This window comes from Tyto alba, unplaced genomic scaffold (genome assembly GCF_018691265.1).
Source record: "Tyto alba isolate M040663 unplaced genomic scaffold, T.alba_DEE_v4.0 Super-Scaffold_46, whole genome shotgun sequence".
Lineage (NCBI taxonomy): Eukaryota > Metazoa > Chordata > Aves > Strigiformes > Tytonidae > Tyto > Tyto alba.
This window is the reverse complement of record NW_024881322.1, coordinates 9,507,057-9,533,129: the sequence shown is the minus strand read 5'-3', so window position 1 is coordinate 9,533,129 and position 26,073 is coordinate 9,507,057. Positions and strand designations below refer to the sequence as shown.

The following is a 26,073-nucleotide window of genomic DNA, read 5'->3' as shown; positions in this document are numbered from 1 at the left end:
CCTTGCATGCATAAAAACAACAAACTTGCCTATTTTACACTTCATTTTACAATACCAGATTAAGAGTTGCTTCCGCCCCAGCACCCTGCAATTCACTGGCATTGAGCTGGAGCTGCGCTTGGCCTTATTGGTTTAAATTGAATAAATAAAAAAAAAAAAAAAAAAAACAACAAAAAAAAAAAAAACAACAACACAAGGTTTCTAAGTTAACATCCAGTGTGTATCCAACAGCACGCCGCTTCCAGTTGGGCAGAAAGCTGACTAACCTTTATGTCAGCGAGCCTGGGCAAGGGAGGGAGGGAGGGAGGGCACTGACCAGCAATTACCCCGCGAAGGGCTGGAGCAAGCCCTCGGTGTCCAGCGGGCAAGTGCCTGCGCCTCTGCACCCGCAGGCCTGCGGCAGGCGGCCCGACAAGGAAGCAGAAGAGAAAACCAGAGCTATAAATATAAAGGAGTCGAGGGATAAGTCTGAAAGCAAAAGCAACAGCCTCTCTCTGCTGTAGGCGGGAGATTTTTACGCTGCCCCTCGCCTCGCTGAGCGAAGGGCACGGCGGCTTTGCTGGCAGCCCATCGCCAGCGCGAGGGATTTAGGGCAGGAAGGCTGCCGCTGCCGCCACGCGGGGCAGAAGCCTTGTTGATCAATTAGCTGTTCAGTAACCCATTAAAAACCCGTTCAGCTGTGAACGGCTTGGACAGCTGTCGTAGCTAAATTTGCACAGGAGCTCGAGCGCGTTACCTGAAACGCCTATAAAAGCACAGCAAAAAATAGCCACGCAGTAGGAAAAGAAAATTTTCCAATTCTTCCTCCTCATCCGTGCCCCTAAAGCTACGGCGTGAACTGCTCCCAGGAATAGCTTTGCTCCGTGGGATGTTGCCCACAAAGAGCAGGAGGGCATTACTGTGCTCTCCCCCCGACCCCGTGACAGGCACAGAGGCAGGACGGACAGACAGACAGCCTGCATAGCCATGAGGCTCCCTTCCAGACAGGAGGTGCCAGGCAGCGTCAGACAGAGGGACTCCAACCTGCCCTGCACAAGCTGGCTGCATTTATTCCTCTGCAAACACAGTGCATTTAGAAACCACGGTATGCCTAGCCATCCTTACCCATAGATAACAATATAATCCCAAATGTATTTTCCCATATGAATTAATTTATTTTTAAACTATATTCTTATACACAGTACAACTTCTGGACCATGCACACGCACAGGGCACAAGCAGGGTAAATGTATTTCTCTTGCTCACTGGCCTCTAATAATTTTACCACAGGCACTGAAAATAACAGCTCGGTGCTGATGCCGGGCTCCTGCCTGTACAAACCCCCCAGAAGCAGGGATGGAAAGGAGGTCAGCAGTGCTGATCCTCCCCGATGGTGATTGTGCAGTTTAAAAACACTCATGCTGTTTGAAAATGCCACACGGCTTGACTGGGACATGGATATGCTGTGTATACCGAGGGAGGGTGAGATGAAACAGTTTCCTGACACAAAACATCCTATTTTACCACAACTCCGTATTCCCTTCACTGTCCATTTGCTGTTGACATGATGCCCACCCTGCTCTCGGTACCATATAGGACATTTCAGAACCCCCCGTGAATCACCCAAGCCCAAGAGGAGGGAGGGGATCAGAATAAAGCCAGGCAAAAAGCACATCCACACTTCCAACATAGGAGGGAGGTCTTTGGTTCGTCTCACCCTCCCCTCAGCAAAGCCACCACGTGCTTTTATTCTCCGATAAATTGGTGGGGATTGCCAGCTCTTATTCAAACAAAGCAAAATCCCTCATGTAAAATAAATCTTGGAATGAAGAAGCTACTGAGCTCCTATTTTTAAGCACTGTTATTAATAATGTGCCACAGTGCTTGTCTCCAGCACCACACCATATAATAGTGTTGAGAAATTACTGCAGTGTATCGTAATTATTTCAGTAAGGACACTGTGCCTCTGTCTGTCAGCTTACACCTGCATCACAATGAAGAACAATGCAATTTAAAAATAAGTTACATGCACACTGTAATCTATGTCCTATCAACTTTCCTCTGCTCATCTGGCCAAGCCTTGAAATCATTATTTGGGCAAGACTCCCAGAGAAATGCTAATTACAGACTGAAGCAGGGTCCTCGTAACAACACAGCTGTAGGAAACACGCTGAAGCCCCACTCCAGCAGGAAGGGTGCAGTTAAATCTGTAAAACCAGATTCTCTTTTTAATGTCCCTGTTTAACACAGCTGGAGACCCATCTTCACAGTGAGCCAGACCAGCACTTGGTTGCAGAGACAGTGTTTTCCTCTAGTTAAGAAGGACTGGCTGAGTTTCCACTCTCATCTTCTCAGGAACTTGAAGTATTTAATTCCCATGTTTGCAGTCGCTTGGTCTGTCTTTCCTGGCAAGAACAACAGCACCAACACCATCTTTTGCCTTCAGGAACGGTCCTACTGTTCTTTTCAAAGAAAAAGCTAGAAAACCACCCTTCCTGCAGCTGTACTGTGAGCTCCCAGACCACAGAAAAATCACAGAGCATTAAAGATTTCTGCTTACAGGATGGAGCCCTATGCATAGATACCTAGTCTGTCTTCTACAGTCATGTGGCACAAGCTTTCTGAGAAGTCTGGCAGGATGAGGTTATAGCCTTGTGGCCTCTGCTCATGATTCAGGAGCAGGCAGTAAAGCATCGCTTACCAATTCGCCAATTTGTTACCGTAAATCAGCCAACCCATTTAATCTTTGCTGTGTGGAACACAGCAAAATCCTGCAGGATCTGCAGGAGTAAGCTGGCAGCTCCGGTTTACCAAAATACCTGTGATCTGCAACATGAATCCAGTGACATGAAATAAATGTGCAGAACAGCCCAGAAGGCATGGATTGAAACTATGCAGCCATTAAGTGCTGCCAGATGTATCAAGTATGCATGTGGGGGAAAAAAGTAATATATGAAAAAACGCTTTCCCCACTGATCTGTTCCATTTTAGTCAGGCTATATGGAACAATTAACAGTGGCAGCGTATGATTATAATTTTAAAAAGGAGAAAAATAAGGTTTATTTTACATGGATAAACTGGGCTTTAACTATAACATTTTTCCAGTTGTCTTCTCAATTTTAATGCAGATAAAACTAGCTGGTTAGATACAGCCTCTCAGATGTTCAAGGCATACACTGAGGCAGCTCAAAGCCAACAAGATGTCAGGATCTCCCTTTAGAAGAGAAAATCCCTGGGAAGGTTACTCAGGGGTAATTTTAAGGGCCTGTCCTACATTCCTGTGTCATGTCCGAAGGAGGAAAGCTGTGGGGTCTGTGGCAAACCCACCAGATCCACAGCTATCAGCAGAGACCAAGCAGGATCAGACAGCTCAGCGCATCCACCTCTGAGATCTCCTGCGGAGCACGTGGCTCCAGATGCCTCCCCCGAGAGGCTGGACACAGGGATGGTATGCACCCTTCCTGACCTTGCTGTAAGTCCACCCGCTGCTTTTGAGCTGTCCTGCAGAGACTCTGGAGTGGCAGAGTACCCTGAGCGAGCAACCCACCCCCTACAGCAAGAGCACGCGGTGCCCATATAGAGCATCTCAGTACTGCATCCGCCTGAAGCAGAGGTTTGGAAATGGAATTTAACTGATTTCATTTAATTAATTAACATCAACTATTTCCCCAGCAGCGGTCACGAAAGGGGCTCAGAACCCTACCCAAGATGGGACCAGCACTGCATGGGAGCCCTAACCCCCAGGCCTTTTCGCACTGAGCTCCGCAGCCTTCGCGGGATTTGACACAGGCAAAGAAATGGGCCAAATCTTGGACAGGAGTAAATCAGTAGAGTTTCATTTCACTGGAAAACGATGTAACGCAGGGTCTGACCCAAACAGATTTTGCTGCTCTCCCTTGCCAGAAAGCAGTTTCAGTCCACCGCTAGCCTCCAGCAAGTAAAATACTGTTGATCTCATATAGATGAAAGCCAAAAAACCCCACCAAAAAAGCCAACCCAAAAAACCCCAAGCACAACATCTCTTCCATCACCCCATTTTTTTGTCCTCGGCTGTATTAGAAAGTACAAATTAATAGTGGCTTTACATGCATCTGTATTCCTGTTGCTCATAAAAATCCCTTTCTGAAGTGCACATAGAAGATATCATCTAACAATTCATTTTTTCTCAAGTTTTTCCTGAAGTCGCAGGAGGCAGGATTTCCTCCCTATTACATAAAGAGGAGAGGGTGTATTTGTTCTTTTGCCGTTTAAGACTTATTAGCACGGTCAGGTTACTGAAGCCAGGCCCTCTTTCCTGATCTTTTCTTGCAGGGGAATTATTCTTGGCAAGGCTCCAGCCTAGTATTAACCCGATGGAGAAAAACCAAGTGGCTGTATAAAGAAAGAAACATAAAACAGACGCACCTCAGGGCTTTGCTGGGCCACCGAGAGCTGCAGTGACAGAATAGAAATAACAAATACAGGCTGGCGTTGAGCCTACAAAGCATGTAAGTACAACCATTGCTACTACTATGATACACCGCTGTGAGGAACGTGAGAAAAAGCAACACTGTCTGTTTGGGGGGGGTGTGATCCCTTTCCATCTTCCTGCTGGGAAGCATGGTTACCCCTCAGCAGGCAAGGTACCACACCACACCCCTTCCCAACCAAAGCATCAAGCCCCAGTAGTAAATAATTGCCCATTGTAAGCATCATACCACCTCTTAGTCCAGATGAAGAGACTGGACACAAAAACAAAGTCCCCACCCTATTTAATACTGAGGAGCAATGGGAATGTGCTTCTCCTGCCTCCAGCACCCAGTGCTCACCTGACGGAGATGGCTTTTTCCTCATCTCCTTGTGCACAGGAGGAGGCTGCTCCAGAGGGTGGTTCGGGAGCTTGCCTTTTTTTTTTTTTTTTTTTTAAGGTGATAAGAGGACATGAATACAGTGACTGCTCCCCTAGGACACCTACCTGGGGTAGGCAGGACTATGAAAAATTGCTTCTGAGTATGGTGGCACAGTGAGGGTTACCCAGGGACTGCCTGTCCACCCCCTGCCTCCCAGGAGGCAATTTTGGCCTGAGGTTTACCTGTCACCCCCCGCCAAGCAGGAGCACAGGAGCACCAATTTGGGTCTGTGAGCCACAAAGGTGGAGGGCAACTTCTTAATTTTGAGGGATCTCTATGCTTCTATCTAACCAAAGTGAAAACAGATAACAGGTGACAAAGCTGGGGGAAGAAGTGGCTGACATGTTCTGAAAGGGTAAGCACAGAGGATTGCTGTCCAAGAAACTAAACCAAGAGGAGAAAAAAATTAATCAGTACCAAGTACAAAGCTTATACTGGTACTTGTATTTGTTACTCTACAGACATGTAAGAAAATAATTTTTTTACAGTGAGAACAATCAGTCACAGGAACAACCTCCCCATGGACATGGTAGTCCCCATCACTGGAGGTTTCCAAGATGCAACTGGACATGGTGCTAGAGAATCTCATCCAGGCTCCATTTCCCACGAAAGCTTGAAACTGATGATGATCTTTGGAGCCTCCTTCTAACCTAGTCTCTTCTATGATTCAGTGATTTTTACAACAGCTATTAAGGCTTTACTACTTATACTTTTAGCATCTAGAAGATGGAACCACACCAAGATGCTGACAAAAATAAGTGGCAGGGGGAACGAGCAGCCTGAACTGCCTGACATCAGGAAGGAATCTGAGCTGGGCTCCGTGAAGCTGAGCCTCAACCTTGGTAGCCCACCATCATCCTGCTACACGCTCTTTTTTTTTTTTTGGTGAGAAGAAGCTGTTGGTTTCTTCATTCCCTCCCCCCAAGAATGGGAAGGACATGGAAGTCTGCTGGAGGGAATGACCTGTAAACCCAGAGACAGGCCAGCTCTGACCCCCTGACAACAAATCCCAGATTTGCTGAACCACACCTGCAAGAAATGTCACAGGTTTGGGCAAATTCACCCCACATTTGATACTTTAATCCAATTATGTGTCACGCTCGCCTCCACATTCATCAAGTTAATCCCTTCTAAAATTACCCTCTAGTCCTCTGAATGAAAACACCTCGTTCCTGCACTCCAAACACTGTGATAAACATAGAACCTTGTAATACGAGAAAGAAGGTAAGGACCTTGCTGTATTTCATTATTTTTGTACTGCAGAGATGATTTTCAAAATAGCCTAGCAGTAGTAGTCATGCTTACTGATTTGGTATACATTCCCTTTGCTGCTCTTCAGAAATTTAGCACTTCTGGGCACAAGTGTGAAGGTTTTGAAGTTTTTTTTTTTTCCCCTCCCCCTTTCAGCAGATTGTACATGATGACATTTTCTCCCTTTTTGTTTTGAATGAAGGCACGGCCCTCCTTCCTTCCTGCACAACCGTTCCCACAGTGCACAGGCTGTGCAGGACCTGAAGACAGGAGAACCTTCAATCTTCTAGGCTCACCTGGAAATAAGCAGTAATTTTCCCTGTTGTTAATGCCTGAAAGAACAAGACTGAGGGGTCTCCAAGCTACTTGCTGTGGACTAGTCACACAAAAAAAAAAAACCACAAAACAAACAAACAAAAAAAAAACCCCAACCAAACAAAACAAAACAAAAAAAAATACACCACAAACACACACCTTTACTGCTCTTTACACAGCTTTAATACTGTCTTCTTGACTTGCTGTGCTTTATTCCTGGACTTAAAGAGCTAGGTGAGGCAGGTACTCAACAGGAGTAGTGCAACAAGGCAGTACTGCAGCTCTTGAGACCACCCTGGACCACCTCAGACCACCACGCAGAAGCACGCTCACCTACACGAGGATGGCTGTGCACAAAATCCATGAGCAAGCCGGTACCCATTGGCATAGACAGTGAGAGCGTCTGCATCTGCCTACTCTCAGACCAAATAGCCTTCAGATCCGTGGGGCAACAGCTTGGGTCATCGCGGGGGACTTCTGCGACACGTGGGGGACATCTGCCAAGCACGCCAGGTGCCTTAAAAACACATCCCAGGGATTTCGTGAGGCTGAAGCGCTGCTGAGCCCTCTGCTGCAGTGTGTTCTTGCTTGCAGAAGCAAGAGATTAATTTTTCCAGCTGATTACCAACTGAGGTTGATTCACCTGGACAAAGATTAGTTTGCAAGGCATTTTATCAGTTCCCAGGGAACACGACCGGAGCAGGGAGGGAGACCATGGAGTTCACACACAAAAAGAAGGCAGTTTCTGGCCTCAGCTGAGGCCATTTTACAGCTGCAAAGCTCTACTGACCTCAGCAATGCTAGCACAAGCAAGAGGAAATTCCTCCCTAAGGTGCTGAGTATGACTTTTCCCAATGTATACTTTTTTTCCCTGCATTATGCCGATTTTTTTCTGTTCCCACATTTATTTTCCCAGGAAAGCTTTGCAGGCTTGTCTGTGGATGTACATTACTCTAATTTCTTTCCAGCTTCTCACATTATCACAAATCGGATCAAGTACAGAAAACAATTGCATCGTACTCTCCCTGTGTGATTGATGGCACATAAACGTGCAATAAAATAGAACAAAAAAAAAAAAAACACTGCTTACATCAGGCTCCTTTTAAACTTCAAGGTATCAGAGAGACCTTTCACACCACCCAGAACAACTGAGTACCTGTTTGCTAAGCTAGATGGAAACAAAGTACCATGCAGTTTTAGAGCAAAAATAAAACAAACTGCTAGGGCCACACTCTGCATACACAGTGGCCAGCCTGGGCTAATGCAGGCTTATTGTAAGAGTCATTTTCTCTGCCTAGCTTTTTTAATAAGTGAACTTTTAGGGGGTGGAGATTTTTTTCCCCAGCATGCTGAAGATGCAGAAGCAGCAGATAGGTAAGTCTTTACTAGATGAGGTCCTTTAAAGAAAAAAAAGTATATATATATAATGTAAATAAATAAATCACTAAAGTCACTTTTCTTCCCAAACTAGATTATAAGAATAATTCTAAGACTAGTGATAATCAGAGATGTTTCTTGCCTCAGCAGATGTGTCTGCCTCTGCCCCCTACCCCGATGCTCAACCCCACCAGACTCCATCCTGATGTCTGCTCCAGCCAACCAACTGCTCACAAAAGAAGGAGAGCGGTGGCGAAGCGGGGAAGCCATCAGTGTAACATCTAAATACCCCCCCCCCCCCCCCCCCCCCCCCACTGGGCTACCACCTTCATTTTGGCTATCAAGCAGCGATGGCGGTGAGATGACAGATGTTTCTGACGTGGAAGCACCAAGCTCCCAGGCAGTGCACAGCAGAGGTATCCCTGACCACAAACACTGTACCGCAGCCCCAGGCACCACATCCCTGCCCCTGTCCTTTGCCTGTGCCTGACCTCCGCAACCACACTGACAAGAGCCATTATTCAGCATATTACTGGAAAAGGACAGAGCTCTCGGCTCTGCCAGAGATAACGGTTCATCAGCACTTCCCCCCACCACCACAATACCCCTTTCACAGAAGTCCAGGAGTCCCCTGCCCCTATTCATTTCCACCTGGAAGTTTGAATAGAAGCCAGAAAGAAAAGTTAAGTTTTCCAAAGCCATAAATTAAATGCCAGACCAGCTGGGACAGATTTCACACAGCGGAGAGGAAAGGGTGAGAGTTATTTCAAAATTCTTACTGCATTCTTACATTTCTGTATCAAGTAGAAAGTTTAGCAAGAAAAACATCCCCAGCACTGCCACCTGGTTACCTTACTCCAAAAAAAAAAAACCCTAAACAACCCACACGTCTCAGCTTCTTGGCCACTAACACCAGAAGCACCATTGCCCCTTGACCACACCACAAACAGACCTTGCCCCGTGCCCACTAGCTCGGTGAAACGAGGGGCCCGCCGGGACAGCACAGCCTCCCCAGGCAGCTGCCCCACACCTCGCACCCCCAGGGGTGAGCGGTCCCTCCAGCTCAGCAGATGCCCCGTGACAACTTGCTAACGAGCCGTGTCACCCTTGCGGGACCAGCCCTGGCATTCCACGCTTGTTACACGGCCCAAACCGTCCTGACTGCGCTTCTGAAGCCGTTTTGATTTCAGGAGCGGATCGGAGCGTGAGCAGACTGCAGCTCTAACGCTGACGTTAAGGAGGTCGCCACCCAATCAAGACTTTCCAGAGAAGAGGCACTAGCAGGTCTCAGCCTGGCAGCTCCGAGAAAGGTGGATGTAGCACTGCATCCTGCTTCCCAAAGCGGCAGTAAGATGCTCTGGGAAACACCGTAAGAAACAGGGTACATAAAGAGCAGCCCTTCCCCAGCTATTCCTCCCCCCAGCTTCTGGCAGAAAACACAGTCCTCTGTGGCTTGTTAAATGGCTCTTGATGGAGAAACAATCCTTGCCCAACGTGCCCAACTCTGAGTGGGCACACACATACCTCCTCAGGAGGTCCACCAACTTTTAAAGGGCTATAGCAGCTTTATCAAGGGACAGTCCCAGCATTAAGACTCAACCAGGGCTCCATGCAAGAAGCGAGAAGCATTTAGTAATTCTTGGAAGGAGCAAGTCCCACCAGGATCACAACATGACTCTGGAGTGCCCAGACCCCAAAAGGCATTAACCTACAACCCTGCGTGGTGCTGGGCCTACAGGTCCGGTGCTGCCCCTTACCTGTTCTCCAGCAGCGTCATGCACACGACCTCCCGCACGCCTGGGTTGTTGGCTTTCTCGCTGGAGCAGCTTTGCAGGTTCCAGGTAGCCACCCTCAGGACGGGTCTGCCGTCTCTCACCCCCCCGAACATCTCCACAGAGGGGCGAGTGGATATGATCTGGGTTGGACCCCCAGGAGGAAAGTCCAAGTCCTCGCTCTGGAGGCTGAGAGAAGTGGGGCTGGGGTGAGGCCTGGCAGTGAAGTTGAGGCCACCGTTGGTGTTCGTCGAAGGGGGCCGGGACCGCTCCGCAAAAATCTGATGCCGGATTTTGTCCAAAAAGGAGGAATTGATGCAGTCCATCCTCACCAGGTCCTCGATACTTTTGAAGGGCCCGTGCTCCTTCCGGTAGTCCACGATGCTGTTGGCGATCTTCTCGGTGATGCCGCGGATGCTCATGAGCTGGGCCGGGGTGGCCGTGTTAATGTTGATCTTGGTGGCGGAGAGGTGGTGCTCCGAGGCCGGGTCCTTGCGCAGGGAGCTGGGCGAGTGCTGCGCCGAGCTGCCCTTGCTGCTCACGCAGATCTCGAACTTCACCTGCTCCAGCTTGGCCGCCCCCACCCCGCTCACCAGCGCCAGGTCCTCCACTTTCTTGAAGCCACCGATGTACTCCCGGTACTCCACGATGTTCTGGGCCACCACCCGGGTGACCCCGGGGAGGGTCATCAGCTCCTCCTCCGTGGCCGTGTTGATGTTGAGCCGCTCCTGGTTGACGAGGATGTTGCTGAAGTTGCACGCCGCGCTGAACTTGCGGCTGTGGCACAGGTCCGCCGGGTCGCGGGGGATGGAGCGGTGGCAGCCCAGGCTGCCCCCCATCTCACCGCCGCCGTGCCGGGCCGCCGGGGGAGCGGGCGAGGGGCGCTGCCCACCCGCGACTCATGGAAACACCCCCCCCCCCACCGCCCCCCGGGAGGCCGGCGACGCCCCGCGGCTCCGCGCCAGGGGAAGAGCCCACACCGCAGCGTTCGGTCAGGCGGACCCCGGCGCCCTTGCTCTTCTTCTTCCTCCTCCTCCTCCTCACCCCCCCCCGTTCCCCTGGCGCCGGGGGTGCCCGGGCCCCCGCTCCGCGCCGCGCCGCGCCGCTCCTGCCACCGCCCCCCGCCCCGCCGCCGGTAGTAGTAGCTGGGCGGGAGCCACGCCCCTTCAGCCGGGCGGGGCGTGGCCAGGCGCCCTTGGCCCCGCCCCCCACGGGCGGCATCCGCGCTGTGCCCGCCCTCCTCCCCCCCCCCCCCCCGCCGGGGCTCTGAAGGGTGGGGGGGGCGGTGGGGGGGGGGGGGGTTGAGGAGGGGTGACCCTCCTCCTTCCCCGAAAAGTGGGGTCGGGCTCACAGGGCCCGGGGAGGGACCCAAAACACCCGTACTGCCGTCAGGGTGCAATTCGGGGCGGGCTTTCCCCTCCCCCGAGGTGAACGGGACCGGGGCGGGTGGGGTGGGGGGGGGCTCGGGCGCGCCCTGCGGCGTGCCCACCCGCGAACCGCCTCGGGATCGCCCTCCGCAGCGGGCAGGGCACAAGCGTGTCTTCAAACCCCACGAAAGCCTCATCGGTCACCCCCGCTGCTTCTTGTGCTTTTGCAGGCACTATGCTTTCATACATCTGGGTAAAGTCGGCTTTGTTTGAGGTTTTTTTTCCTTTTTTTCCCCTTTTTTCCCTTTTTTTCTTTTTTTCCCACGTTTTCCACTTTTTTCCTCTTTTTCTTTTTCCTCCTTTTTTTTTTTCCTTTTTTTTTTTTTTTCTTCCCCTTTTCCTCTTTTCTCCTTCACATCCTCAGCATCCCTGAGAGTGCTCAACAACCTGAAGCTCCCCACAGAGCGATGCTTTTGGACATATTAAATCCACATAGTAGGTCTGCCTCAGCCCATGACCCCTGGGCTGCTGCATGCCTAGCCTTTCCCTGAGACAGGGTACCACCATCCTGCACCGAAATCGTGGCTGTGTATCACCCGTGTGCCTGAGCTGGCTTTAACACAGCTCATTTGTGCCCTGGGAGCCGAAGCAGCCCACGACAGTCCGTGTTGGTAAAGCCACTGAAGTATTTACCCGGCTTCTGCTGCATCCAGTCCCATGCTGCACTGTCTGCAATGCTATCTGTAGCCAAATTAGCTCATTTGAAACTAGCTTGACTGTGCCCACACAGGAGTGACTGCAATGTCAATGAATCCGAAATATAATCGGTGGGTGTAATTGAAAGGAAGGGGGAGGAAAACTGAAAGAAAGAGCAGCATATGCTTGCAAATGCCAGCTACGCACCCTGATGCTGCCTGATGCTGACAGTATAGATTTCTTTTAGATGGACAGAATAGGGTGTCTGTGTATTTTCAACATCAAGACTCTTGGTTGGCCCTCTAGTGAAAATGAAACATCTTATAATAGTGGTTTATACGTGTGTTTTTCATGGCGAGTCAATGGAACTTATTTAGGTTCACTCAAAAGATTGAATTTGGTCAGCTTCTCAGGAAAAGGGAATGTGATGTGCATAAGGGAGTGCAGGACACACCAGGCTTTCAGCTTGCACAGGGGCACCGCTGCTTTAACATTTACACTAGATATGCTGCTGTGGATCACACATTTCTCTTCTGTTCCCCTGAGCAATAAAGGTATCAAATTATCATTACGGGAATGGGTATTGGCTGCATTAGGGTACTGGCTCTCTCCTGACTGTTGGAGTGGAGAAAGTGCTCGCCTTGGTGATTAAATGCTTCCACGTCTACTGGAAAGTGCTCAGTGTGCTGCGATAAGAGTGGCCAATGCAGCAGGAGTCATGCTGGGCCTAATCCTGCTGGGATGATACCAGCACAGAGCTGGGAGCAATTAACCACTGAACATTGAAACTTTGCGAGGCAATATTATTATGGTAATAGCTCCGCAAGCTGTTATCTCAATGGAGAACATACTCTTCTGCTTCCTACAGCAGGTTGTTTCAAATTGCTCCAGGCTCATTAAAAAAGTTTTGAAGCTGAAAAGCACAAAAATCCATCTGAGGCATCATCTACATCGCAGGCAGCACTAGCCTTTCTGTGTTACAGAGAGAAGGCAGGAACATCTCCAGAAAGAAAATAACAGATGTCCCTCTCGTCCAGCACTTTCTATTGTCAGCAGCTACTCAACATGTTCTGAATCTGCAGCACCAAGATAACTTGCAAGACTGAATGCAGCTGAGGAAACGGAGCTCAGAGGGATGCAGTGGGTGTCTCATCACCTAATACAGAGCATGACCCATGCTAATGTGAGGTGTAGGGGGGTGAGAAGGGGAATTATCACTTCATTAGCCCCTTACCCTTATTTTTTGGGTATGAAAATGAGTTACAGGGAACTTATTGAGCTGAGTCAACATTTGATACATCTTGGTATTTTGGGGAAATGTCAAAAGCTGTGAAAAGGTATGGGTTTGGCTTATATTTTTAAAGGTTCAAAAAGAAAAAAAAAAAAAAACAAAACCAGAAACAAGTCAACTGGCTTGATATCAGTGTTAGGCAATCCATTAACATGAGAAAGCTAAAAATGGGGTAAATGATTGAAAAAACAGCAGTGAAATTATTGACAGCCAGTGTAGGCATCAGAAAATAAATCTTTTGAAACCTGGATAGATACTAGATTTTATCTTTGATCCAATCCCAAGCTTGGTGTATTTAAGTTTGTTCAAGAAGTGATTGATCATGGTCTGACGGTGCTCGCTGGCTGGCAGGTAGCCTCCCCAGGGCTGCTTGGCATGTAACGTGGCAAGTGGCCACAAATCCAGGATTCCTGGATCTCTGTCAGCCCTGGCAGGTTAGAGGGGGCTCCGAGGCGCCGTGGGTGCCTTATTCCTCAGGATCCACAGCTCGCTGCCGGCCGAGCGGCTGTCTGCCTGCCAGGGCTGGCTGAAAAACCTCTCAGCAGAGGCAAAATTGTGTTTTGCCACTCCGAGAGTGTGAATCTGGGGAGGATCTCGCATGGCCACAGTGAGAGGGGAGGGCTGGACACCTGCAAAAAGCCCTCGGGAGCAGCCAGTGCCCACCACACGGTGTTTTCACATATCACTGGGTGGCGTTAACGAAGCAAGCAGCTAGGGAACAATGGTTTTCTCGCTGCCCAGAAGCCATTTGTTGACCTTGGACTTGCTTTGCCACTGTCTAGAGTCCTCCTAGGCTGAACAACTCGCACCCTGTCCCCACAAGCTGTTAGTGAAACAGGTTCCTGGGCAGCTGAGTGGCACCAGGACAAGCAGCTGGCCACGGGAGAAATGGAGGGGTAGGGTACTGTCATCTGCTTGCCAGCTCTGGAGGTCTCTAACTCCTCTTCCCTGCAGGAATTGTTCGAAGAGGAAAGAACAGAACTAATGTTTTTTCCAGAGGAAGTAGGTTCTGCAGCACTTAAAGCCTTTAACTGCAATGTTTAAGGAGGATATGGAACTGCTTGAACCTGTAATGGTGGAGTGGGCGCAGATACTGATGAACAATGTCTTTTGGCTTAATTCATGCAAAGAATCAGCCTAGAGGCTGCTACATTTTAAAGGCGTAACTTCTCAGCATTTTAAGATGGCCTTACAAAAATCCATTAATCTATTTTCACATTTTCCAAAGCGCACCATCTACATTGCAGAGACTCTAAACAAACCAAGTCTGTTTCGTGATGAGGACTAGAGGGAGCCAGGAGATGTTGCTCAACAGAGTGCCACAGAGTTTGTCTTCCGTCTTCAGGCAGCAACTGCAATTCCTCCCAGCCCACCGTGCGATAGCAGCGCCTCTTCCAGCTCTCGCTTACGCGGCCCTTGGGCTTGGCACAGAGGAGCAGGCACGCTCCTGGGGACTATGTTTTCAGACCTGCTGCACTGGCCTCTTTACGGGCAAGGACTCAAAAAGGCAGCTGATTAACTGCAGTGCCTGTATTTTTATTTAAAGGAGCTGTTACAATAATTGTTTTCCTTCTGAGAGGACATCTTCAGTAACACTTGTAACAAATGCCTGAGGCAGAAGACAGGCAGTGTTTTTATGAAGACAAGTAATAACAAGTAGGAGTTAGCAATTTCATGAGCGGTGAGACTTACAAAGTCTGATTTCTGATGGCTCTTTCCTCTGTTGATTTTCTGGTGTATAATAATAATAATAATAATAATATTGAGTATCCATTAGTCTCTCAGTGGGGTCACTAATCTGGATGTCTCTGTTCTATGTGGCGATCAATTTTTGTGACACTCATAGGAACTCTGCATTTTTGAGATATTTAACCTCTGCCAAATTTGCTTAAAATTAGCCCACACACTAATAAAATCCTTGGGGAAGGGATGATGAGCAGAACAGCAGAGCACACAATGACATGAGTTTTTTCTTAGGAATCCAATGTCTATGGTGTGAGCTCTTTTTCCTGTAAGGCATTTTATATGGCTGCCAAACTTATTGCAAAAAGATTAGGTGATGTCACCGGTGCTGGGTTGCCAAGTTACGAGTGTCACATCCTACAGAGAAATACAGTCAGAAGGGCGAGCAGAAGTGACTCATCCTTATACCTTGACTAGGGCATCATTTTGGTCAGTGTTGGGTACAAAACCCAGACCTCTCTCTCCCACTGGAGATCCCAACCACTGGCCCCTGGGAAATGAGAGGAACCCACACTAGAGAAGACGTTCTCCAGAGCTTGGGATGTGGTTTGCAGTTTCCTTAGACAGCAGGGGGATTTGATTCTCATCCCCCACATCTGAGGTGACAATTACTCAGGTATCCCTTGGGTCACAGGGCTGGAAAGAATTAAAAAATCTAGTCCTTCCTTCACCCCAGGCAGTCACCAAGGCCATGCCTACAGAAGCTTGCTGGCTCCAGACTTCCAGCGGTGGCATCTCCTGAACTTCCCAGGTGAAAAACATGGGATACAGTAGGCCTGTGTCACAACCAATGTTTTCTTTGAGGCCTAGTCTGGCAAGCTTCTAGTAAAAATGCTCACAAATCACTACTTTGTGAATTTGGCAGTGGGGAGGGTCAGAATTTGTGACTTGTGAGCTAGGTGTCTGAGCTCTCACCCTGGGCAAGCTTTCCATGATTCTACCCAGATGCAAACATCAGGTGAATTTTTGTGAAAAAGGTATGGGCAATGAGATTTTCGGAACCTTGAGAGTCAAGCAAGCGGAGAGGAAAGGTAAACCAAAATGCTGGAAAGGGACTTTCAGTGTAGTGTTCAGCACCCCACAGAGGGCTTAGGTCATCAACATTTGGACAGCCAGCCTCTCAAACACTATCTCTCATATAGAGGTCTTACTCTACAAATGTCTTTAGGTGATGCCTCTTGGTGGCAGGTAGGGATTTAAATGCCAGCAAGTCAGCTCACTAATTTACACCAAACCACGGTCTGCACAGGGAGTGTGTTGATTTGTCCTTTCTAAACATTTGCATTTCAAAAGCAGTGTAACTTGTTGATGTTTAGTGCCAGAAATAATGATAAGTATTGAGACCTATCTTCTGATTGTTCTGTTGTTTCACTGAATAAATTACTATTTTGCATTTTCTGTCATTTATAAATTACTTGTAGTTACTAGGTTACCTTCTACTACATGAAGAGTTAAACATAATTAATTTTCTTGTTAACAAATGGAAAAGAAATCTTAAAAAAAAAAAAAAATCCATTTCATGTTTACTTTTGACTTTTCAAAGAGATTAATGAACATTAGTTAACTCACGCGTACAGCTTTTTACCTCAAAGTGATTCTGCAGTTACTGTAGCAGCCAATGCAATTCTGCCCATACTTATATATTACCTATAACTTATGCTATTTGGGGGTTTTGCTTTTGGTGTTTTTTTTGGTATAAAACCTGAAGAGCTCAGTCTCTACTTCTCATTCACATGAACAGTTGTGCTCCAGACCCTGAGAGAGAGAAAACCTGGACTTTTAGTTCTTCTGATTTTCTCAGATGTAAGGAGAGGTCAGTCAGGCCTCTGTCATGTTTACTTGTGCTAAGATTCATTTGTTTCCTGTCTTTGCCTCTTCATGTGTAAACTTCTGTTTGTTAAGAAGAAAATAAACCACAAAGTAGAGTCAAATTTTCCCTCAGCCCCAAATTCTCAGAGGAGACATGCAGAGAACAGAGCCTCAGTATAAAGCCAGAGCTCTGTTGCGGATCAGGTTATTGGTTTATGAAACAGTAAATGTCTTGTTTAAGACTTTTCACACAAAACATAGCGTCTTGCGTAAGTGAGGCTCTCTGCACTACTCTCTTGAGAAAACCTCTCTCTCACATTTCAAGTCCTGCACCAACAATTAAAATGGTTTCATGACCTCAACCACTCCCAGCAGACTTTGAACTTCTCTGAGGAACCTCCCTGACAAGTGACACCTAGCTGCCTAATTATTACAACATCTTCTGTGAAGATTTAATCCAGTTCTCATAAAGGGAGAGGAAGGATGCCCAGAACGATTCAAAAGGGTGCTCTGCTGATCTACATGAGCAGACAGGCCCGCGCTGTTGGTGGAATTGACTCGTGTGGTTCTCCACCTGCAAGCCAGGTTTGTTCAAATGAAAGCATGAATGAGGTAGGAAAGCAGGATAGTGTAGAGATCTTCCTCTAGAGCCAGGTCCTGTAGGGTGGCTGCTTGGAGGAGACGGGAAAACTCAGGCCAGCAGCATCTGGGGGAATGGGCAGCAGAGCATCTGAGCAACACTGGGCCAGTAGAGGACAAGCAAGTCCCAAAGCACCTGGAGATGAACAGCACTGAACTGTTTAAAACCAAAAATGAAGGACCCATTAAATCTAGCTTTGGTCCCTGGAAAGACCCTGGCACAAATAAGGATCTTGCAGCTCTTGGAAGGTAATTAGGTGTTCAAAAAACCCACCAGCATGGCTTTACCAAACTTGCTTTTTTCTCTGACAGGGTGACTGGCTTGAGGGACAGGAGAGAAACAACCTATTAATGAGGAGGGGATGGAAGAGAATATACTTACAAAGCTTGTGGGTGGCACTGAGCCAGAGGGCCTGCAAGGACTTGGGCAGGTGGGATCAAAATTCAAAATAGTCTTCACAGATCAGAGGGATGTTCCAAAACTGACAAGATGAATTTTGATCGAGACCTAGGGAGGAGAAATCCATGGCATAAGTTCAAACTGAAGAATAACTGAGCCACAGATGGGGCAGGAAATGCTCAATAACATAAACAGGAATCAGCAAGGTGACCCATTAGGTAGAGACCAAAGGCTGTTTCTAGCTGATCTCATGAATCCTAACAACATGATTAGGAAGGTAGCTATGCAATGACACAACTACAGTCAAGAACATGATGCTTAGAGCCACCATACCAAAGTATTGATGAATGATTGCCAGATGTTGTACAAGTTGCAAAAACCAAACAGTTCCCCCAAAACAAAACCCACAGCCCTGCAGTGCTTACAGTTTTAAGCCTAGATCCTGGTCCTTGCTTAGGACAAGTAATATATACTCTGATAAATGGCCTAACTGGAATTACAGGGACTATGAAGTACTGTTGGACAGGAATAAAGCTTGCATAGCCCAGGGTGAGGAGTTTGCTGCCTAAATAAGTGCATAAATTACATAAGATGTCAGAGTGTTCTTTTTACTGTATGTGATGTTATGGCTGAGGTCATGCCCACAGCTCCAAACCTTGTTCTAACCAAGTATCATCTGCTTTGGAGAGGTTTTTCCAAAGTTTGAAGAGCCACGAGGAAAAATAATTGTCACCATCTTACACAAGCTTTTGCATTATGTCAGCAGCACGAGCTCCCCATGCTCTGTAGGACGTTCATTCCTATTCACCTGGTGTATTCGTTAGCGTGACTCAACATGGAAACAACACAGCAGACATTGGTTGGCTGTAATTTCTATGCAAAGATTGTTCTGAATATTGTTGGACTTCTGTTCTTCCTGTGATGGATTCTCAGGCTTTGCTGTGGTTCAGGAATGGCTACCAGCACCTCCTGCTTCAAAACCAATCTCACTATGTTTGCTGAAATCAGGTTTTAGTCCTTCTCCCAAGTGTCCTGAAGCATGCAATTGTTTAATTTTGATTTCACACCACAGATAGCCATGTCACACACACACCCCCCTTGCCAGCCAGTACACGAGCCACATTCTTCCAGTGTTAGTCATGGACCATGTCTGCCTTTAACCGGCGGCAGTGGCAGACAATTATGGGACACGGGGTGTTGCTCCCATGACTCAGGAGACGTTCTTGTCTCCTGACACTGCAAGGTGACAGGCGTCCCTATCCTGCCACCTACCCACTGTCATCAGGGGATGCTGGTATCTCACCAGTGTGACTCCTAAGATGGGACAGAAGGAAGATGGGGCACCCAGTGGGGACAACAAGCTCAGAAACGGTGGGATGAATGACTTCCTTAAGCTGACTAAGGCCCCATCCCAAAGGTGCCAGTTGCTGAATCTGACTGTTTCTCATGCGCACACACGTACAGGCTGTGGCAGTCAAACACCTCCAGGAAGACAAACACTGCTCCTTCAGCATGTGTGCCATACTGCCACCACAAACTGGACATGAACTCACTCCACACTTAATACAGGGCCGACTGCATGGTGACCTTTGTGCCTTGGGCTTCAGGGTGCCAGGTACCTCTTTTGGATATGCCAATTCCCTTGGCCTGCCAGACATCCAGCACTCCCAGGCAAAGTCATCAGGCTGCCCACAGTTCACCTCTCAGACTGATAGATTTGCCAGGTATGAGTTACCCAAAGCAACTAAGCAAGCAGTTGCTATTAGCTGCACCGTCACCTTCATGCTGCACAGGGATGGGGAGACTGATTTTCAGCAAACCAAGGCATCACTCATACTATTTATTTTTTTCCCTGCAGCTTTTTCCATTGCATTTCACTGCTTGCAGGCATTACTCCTAATAGCGTAGGACAGCAGGGTTTTAGAAAGGAGGGTTAAAAGAGAACCCAGAATGGTCTCCATATATTTTAGAGAACACCGATATAGTGATTATCTATCATCTCCATAGGGGTTTGCAGGTTTCTAATGGCTGCTGGCCCAGCTCTGCGAGGTCTTTGGACCTGAGCCTGCCACTGCATGCTGTGCATGAGGATCTGCCATCTGCACTGCCCTCATTGAATCTGACTTTTTCTAGCATGATTATGACTAGCTGGAGAGTAGGGGATTGCCCAGCATGAGGAGGGGTATCACCACGTGGCCTTCACAGGGTGTGTTTGAGATAGGCAGCCATGCATGCTAACAGTTGGCAGGGACACTAAATTGCATTGACATCAATTGATCTTGATACCATCTGGTTCTGAAAGGGGTAATTCTGCCGAAGACAAACACTCGAGGGTTCTCGCTGTCTTTGCGGTAGATAGAAAAGAAATGGGGAAGGAGTTCTGCTCCGTCTGTATTCTTTTGTCCTTGCTGCTTTTAGATAAGGCAACACAAATTAGCAGACTCCCTTTGGATTTAAGCTGGTAATTGTTTAAGTCACAATGATGACTCTGTATCACAAGAACAAATCATGAAAGAAACATTGTTAGAGAATAAATCCCTTGAATTGGGGAAAGCACTATATTTTCTCCTTCGTTAAGCTCTGAATTTCATTTGGTTTTGCTGGGCAGAGTCTCTGGCAGGTGTAATGTGGGGTGCATTGCCAGGCAGAAACATTCTACCAACCTACTGCAGGATCGTAAGCTGAAGTAAATAGAGACAAGTTCTCTGAGGTGTTTGCAATTCCCTCAGCAGAGCCAGAGGCATTCTTCCCCTTGGATTTCAGGAAGAATTAGAGATTCCCATGAGATCAGGCCAGGCATGGTTCATGAAAATACAAAGGCAAGAATTGGTGTTACCTTAAATCAAGTAGGGGAAAAAAAAAAAAAAAAAAGGAAACAAAACCAAACCAAACAACAATAAAAAGCAAAACCAGCACCTGGTTATATAAGGCCTAAATAGGTCTCTTTCCCATGCTCCAGGATGCTCTCAGTGCATTCTGTAACTCACATATTTAAATCAAAATGTTCAAAAGATTGTATCAAGTAGTTTCACTTTCCAGAATTGGAACATTCAGTAAAAAGTCAAGTATAATCTTGATTTTAAATGTTGAATTAAGAAAAAGGAATATCCCAACAAAACCGCCTTGATTAGAAAAGGCCCTCTTGCTATCACTTTTAGATATTTGTGATGTCAAACAATTGTTCCCAGCTCACTGTTAAAAACAAAACAAAACAAACCCCAAACTTTTAAATGATTTTTTTTTTTTCAGAAAGGCTTGAAAAATCTGTAATATTTGACTGATCTATGTTGTGAAAAGAACCAGCTGTAAAGCGGTTCACCTCACTATCCTGTCTTACTTTGTAGGGTTAGATATTTAATGTTCACGTATTTTAATCTTTGTATAAAGTGTAGGGGCTGCCCACAGGTAAAGATCCAACGCTTTACATGCTGTCTTTTAAGTTGCCCGTGGCTTCACTTAACAGCTCCCTGACTCGTATGATGCCATCACAACGAGGCTCATAGTCAGGCCCACTGAGAAGCATTTAAGATCCAGGAGCAAACTATCCAGGAGAAGCTATTTTCTTTGCTTCCCACCTTCCTTGCCATCTACTTGCCTTTCTCTTGGCATCCACCCCTGCTCTTTGGAGCTGCCTGTGGCTTGGAGCTGGCGGTGGCAGAGGAGCAGCAGCAAAGGCTGAGCTGGCTGAGGAAGCACAGGATGGACCGCAGGTTTCTGTTAGTACCCCAGCATCCTCATGGTTTTATCCACTTCACAGTTCTCCCAGCCCACTGCCGTGGGTTTTTTGTTTTCCTTGTCGACCAAGAGACCCTTGTCCTTGCCACAGAAGTGTTAAAGCTGCGTTAAGATTCAAACTCGGTGCTAGGATTGCTGAGGTAGAAGAGCGGGGCTTCTTATGTCCGGGTACAAGAGGAGAAAAACTGTCACTCCTAACCACATCCTAGTTATTATTATTAAGACTAATAAAACTAATTTTCATAATATTAAACTCTTGAAACATATTAAATTTCAGCAGAAAACTCTGAGCAGTCTTTTCCCAAAAAATATCCCCACGAGCATGATGCAACTCTGAGGCAGGAGTCCGGAGAAGCTGAGGAGTCACCATCCTTGGAGATATTTGAAACTTAACTGTACGTGGTCCTGAGCAACTTTGACCACAAGGTCAGACTAGGTGATCACCCTTCCAACCTAAATTATTCTGCAGCTTTGTAGAAGGTGGTGGTCTGGGACTTGTTGCCTTGGTAAATAGGAGCTGGGGGGAGGATTTGGTGAGCTGCAGACAACACGGCTGTGAGAGGAAGAGGAAAGGAAGAGAGGATGGGTAGTATGGGACTGGCAGTGTCATATCCATTCACGGCAGATCCATGGGAATAACCATTCCATTTTACACTGATGAAGTAACTTACAGTTATATGTTATTTTTGATAGTTAAAGAAGATACAAGATCTAAACTGGATCAAAAAAACAAGTAAAAAATGCTCATCCATCTGCTCTCAAATAATTAAGATTTTTTTTCCTGATTCTGCAGGAATGGAGAGAGTGGTTTGTTAATACTGTACAAGTAAATCCACGAGTCCTGCGTCCAAGCTCTGTTGAAATGGTCCAGCAGGGAGACTCCCCAGTCAAAGAGAGGTGCTTTCTCTGGGAAAGGAGAAATAAGGCAGCCTTCAACCAGCAACATCACAGAGCTGTTATTCTGCTGTCACTCTGCATGATATATGGGGTTAATTTTAAGAGAGAAAAAAACTGGCAGGCTTTTTTTGCCAAACAGGGAGAAGTTTGATCACTTCAGAACAATGGAAGCAAAGGGAACTCAAGGGAATTACTCATCTTGTAAATGGAATTTGATTTTCTAATGAAAAGAGCAGGCTTTAATTACAGAAAATTGAAACAATAGAACATTTCCTTACTAAAAAGTTTGAGGGGATTTTTGTTGCTATGATTACTATGCAAAGGGGATGTGCGTGCTTAGGAGTCCTAGCAATTATAGTAGGGCTTAACTTCAGCCAACCACTTTGTAAAAATTACCATAATTGACAACAGGAATGTTTTCCTTAACTTACTTCTCTTAGGGACCAAACACAGATACCACAGTCATGTGATATATTACATCGGCACAGAAAGGCGCAATTACTTCTGCTTTGGGAAAGGGACCCTTTCTTCATGTGAGAGAACGGCCCAGAAGAGAAGTAACACAAATGGATCTCCATATCCCACAGTAAAGAGGATCTGCCATCCCACAGAAGACAGACATCAACTACTAAAGTCACATTAAAATTCTGCTCAGTACTAGATGAAAAAGTCCTTGCGAGCTCGCAGTCCTTGTATTTGGTAGCATCTCTAATAAATAATCAGATTTTGACTAACTGCATTAATAGGATAGCTCAGGGATCAACACACATGATACGATATATCACTCTGGCCAGGTTTTCAGGTTTAAAGTGTACACACTCTATCCCACAGCTACATGCTTCTTCACTTTCATGGTCACGTCATGGGCTGGGGACACTTGTAGTGGTTCCTAGCATCACTTTTGGAAATAGATGTTCCAAAACTTGAGGAAACTGAAGGAAAAGAAGTAAACTCCCACACTTCTGTGAGGCTTTTTGAGTATGAAAAAAAATGCATGCTGTGTTTCTTAGAGGCTGCAGTCAAATTAGCATTTAATTACATTAACATTTAATGCTTTAAAATGTCAGGAAAAGACTGGGGGAGATAGGGGAAATAAATCAGAACTCAAAATAGAGACAGATGAGATGCACACAAGTTTAAATGTCTAATTTGGATTTCCAGTGAAAAAGTCTCCATGTTTTTTGCCTCATGCCATACTGTAAACAAAAATGTAATGTGTTCAATCTTAAAATGCCCCCACCTCCAGTTTTCTAAACTAGTTGAAGCTAATCAAATTTAACTACCACTTCCAATTAATTTTGTTCCCTGGAATGCTGTTTGATAATGAAAATCATGATGGGGTTAAAACAGACCACGCTCTTCTGAGCTCTCAGGACTATCAACCATGCTCCATTTAACCTTAGCACTCGCCTGAGCAGGAGCTTCAATCTTTTGCAGGGAGTAGATGCACTCAGGGCTGACGTAGCAACTAGTGCTGTGCCTGCACAACAAGGAGCCACTCCAGAGAGCTGCTGCCCTTCTTCAGCACCTTGTTTCTTGTGCCACGTAGCTCAGAAGCTCGCACCTTTGGGAGACCCGTGATCTGTCAGGCTGAGAAGAGACTGGACTTATGGTCAGTGCATCCAGCTGAGAGAATACAGAAGCTGGATACATGGACAGTCCCTGCTAACGGAAGAAGTCCTATGCTGTCATCCTTTTAATCATGAGATTTCTCCAAGCAGTAGCTGTACAGAAGACTCTGGTCCTGGTTATCTCCTACAGAAAGGCCAGATGGAGTATTTTTCAAGGCTCTTCCTGAGGATATTTTGTTTTTTTTTTTTTTTAATTATTATTACTATTCTCATCCCCTCAAATCTCAGTAGGGACTCCTACAACGTATAAGCTGTATGTATAAACAACATGTACCTAGAAGGTCCAGTAAAAGCCTATGCCTTTGTGTTGCTTGGGGAATGATTCTCTAGTGGGATCACATTGCCAAGAACTTGAGACTTCATAGCAAAGTAAAATTACACACAAAAGAGAACATTCATTGCATACATTAATTTTTAATGAAGACATTAAACACTCAGGGCTTTGTCTCTTTACTTCTGTGCCCAGCCTACTGCCTCTGCAATGAACCCCCCCAGCCTCGGAAGAAGAGAGATGCTTAAGTGTCTCTGCTACAGAGATTTCAGATTTTCGATCTCTTCACTTAAGAAATTATTTAACAGTAATGGACAATAATGAAACTAAACTGCTTGGAAGATTTGAGAATAAATGTTTTTCTGAGGCGGCCTGAGTACTGTGTGGCATTCATGAGTCTTCTCACCATACAGAAAGCCACAAGAGGGATCTCTCTCAGACTGTGGCAAGCAGGGCAGTGGCCCAGGGACTGAGGCAAATGAAGCACGGGATGATGGATCGCTAAAAATGGACAGAGTGGTTAATACAGCATCACAGAAAGCGTCACATCTCCTCTCCTTTAACCTAACAACCTAACAGTGAGGTTCAGACCTACTACATATGTCTCCTGTACTTCCAGGATAGGACATGCAGAGAGGAAACCCTTTGGGAAAATAGCAGTGAAGGTATTTCCCTGGAGGCTTCTGATGACCCTAGGTCACAGAACAAAAAGTTCAGAGGTGCTTGCTCTGCCACACTTTAAGAGGAGCAGGTTTCAAAAATGAAGAGCTAACAACCTGGGATTGGAAGTCACCTGCTGAGGTCCTTTCCCCAGGCTTTCTAGTCAAAGCACCACAGGAACACCACACAGATCATTCCTCATAGCATCTTTGTTGCAGCTGGAAGTGTCATTAACCTCTTTTTACAACTGAAAAACTAGGGAATAAAATGAAATGCCTGAAATCACAGAGCCTGATCTGTCCCAGGCTTTCCCCTTGCTCCTGAAACTACTCTGTCACATACATGGCATACAGACAATCCTGTAAAGTTAAGCCAGGCAGGATAGAGATTTGGAAGAGCAATTTCTTTTGAGAAACATCATCCAGATGCTGCATTTATTCCGCATGAGTCAAAGCAAATTTTTTCTTCCTTCAGTACCCTCTCCTGCTAGCTTCCCAATTTTCCAAGACAATATCCATAGACTGGAATTTCTGTATAGACATGAAAATGAAACATTACTGTACTGTAATGGCTTTTGGCATGGACATGTCTTGCATTGAATAATTTCTCATGATGGTTTTATTTCTGAACTGTGAAATCTTGGCCACCTGACTCTTAGATTACTATATTAGCAAGAGAAAACTATATAACGTAAGGCTTCTTAGATAAAAAGCTTAGCTATGCAAGGACTTCCTATTATCCTTTTTATCCTTCACTACATCAGAGTGAATTGTAGTATCTAATTCTTTAGCTAAACCCCCTATTCAATACTTAGCGCTCAACAGATAGGACAATATTTATTTTATTTTGGAATTTAATTTTAGATGAGGTGACATGCAACAGAATGAAGCACAGAAACTGGAAAATAGTCTCCCGCAGTGTGATAAATGACAGAGTACAACTGAGTAATGCAAAGGCAATTAAAAAAGGAATATGCCCCTGGAAGTTGGCATCCTGTAACCCCATGACTAAGTAGCCAAGCAACCGAGGGAATGCCAACATCCTCAGCTATGTTTATGCAGTATGCTGCTCACATCTAACCATACTGCAGAGCGTGAGGGGGAGCAGCCCAAATGAGAACTTCGGGCTAGTTCTGTGGCAGTGGTGGTTTTCCTGAACAACACAGAGGGACCCTCTATACACCAGCCAGGTACCTTCCTGTGCCATTATCTGTGAAGTCACTCAGAATCATGCCAGTGCACTGAATAAATTGGAAGACCTTGTCTCATCCAAGACAACGAAGCAGCTACTCACCTTGCAGCACATGCATAGTCCCATTGGCTTTACTGGCTTAGCAGTCCCGCGTGTATGA

The 26,073-nt window shown here is 46.5% G+C and overlaps 1 protein-coding gene across 1 annotated transcript in view; it reads right to left on the bottom strand.

Annotated features, from left to right (window-relative positions):
* The window catches only part of EEPD1 (endonuclease/exonuclease/phosphatase family domain containing 1), a 63,449-nt gene extending 52,775 nt beyond the window's left edge, over nt 1–10,674 (bottom strand). Inside the window, exon 1 of the mRNA XM_032988852.2 lies at nt 9,569–10,674. Coding sequence (XP_032844743.2) covers nt 9,569–10,422 — 854 coding nt within the window. The 5' untranslated portion in view covers nt 10,423–10,674. The remainder of the gene's footprint in view (nt 1–9,568) is intronic.
* Between the last annotated feature and the right edge of the window lie 15,399 nt (nt 10,675–26,073).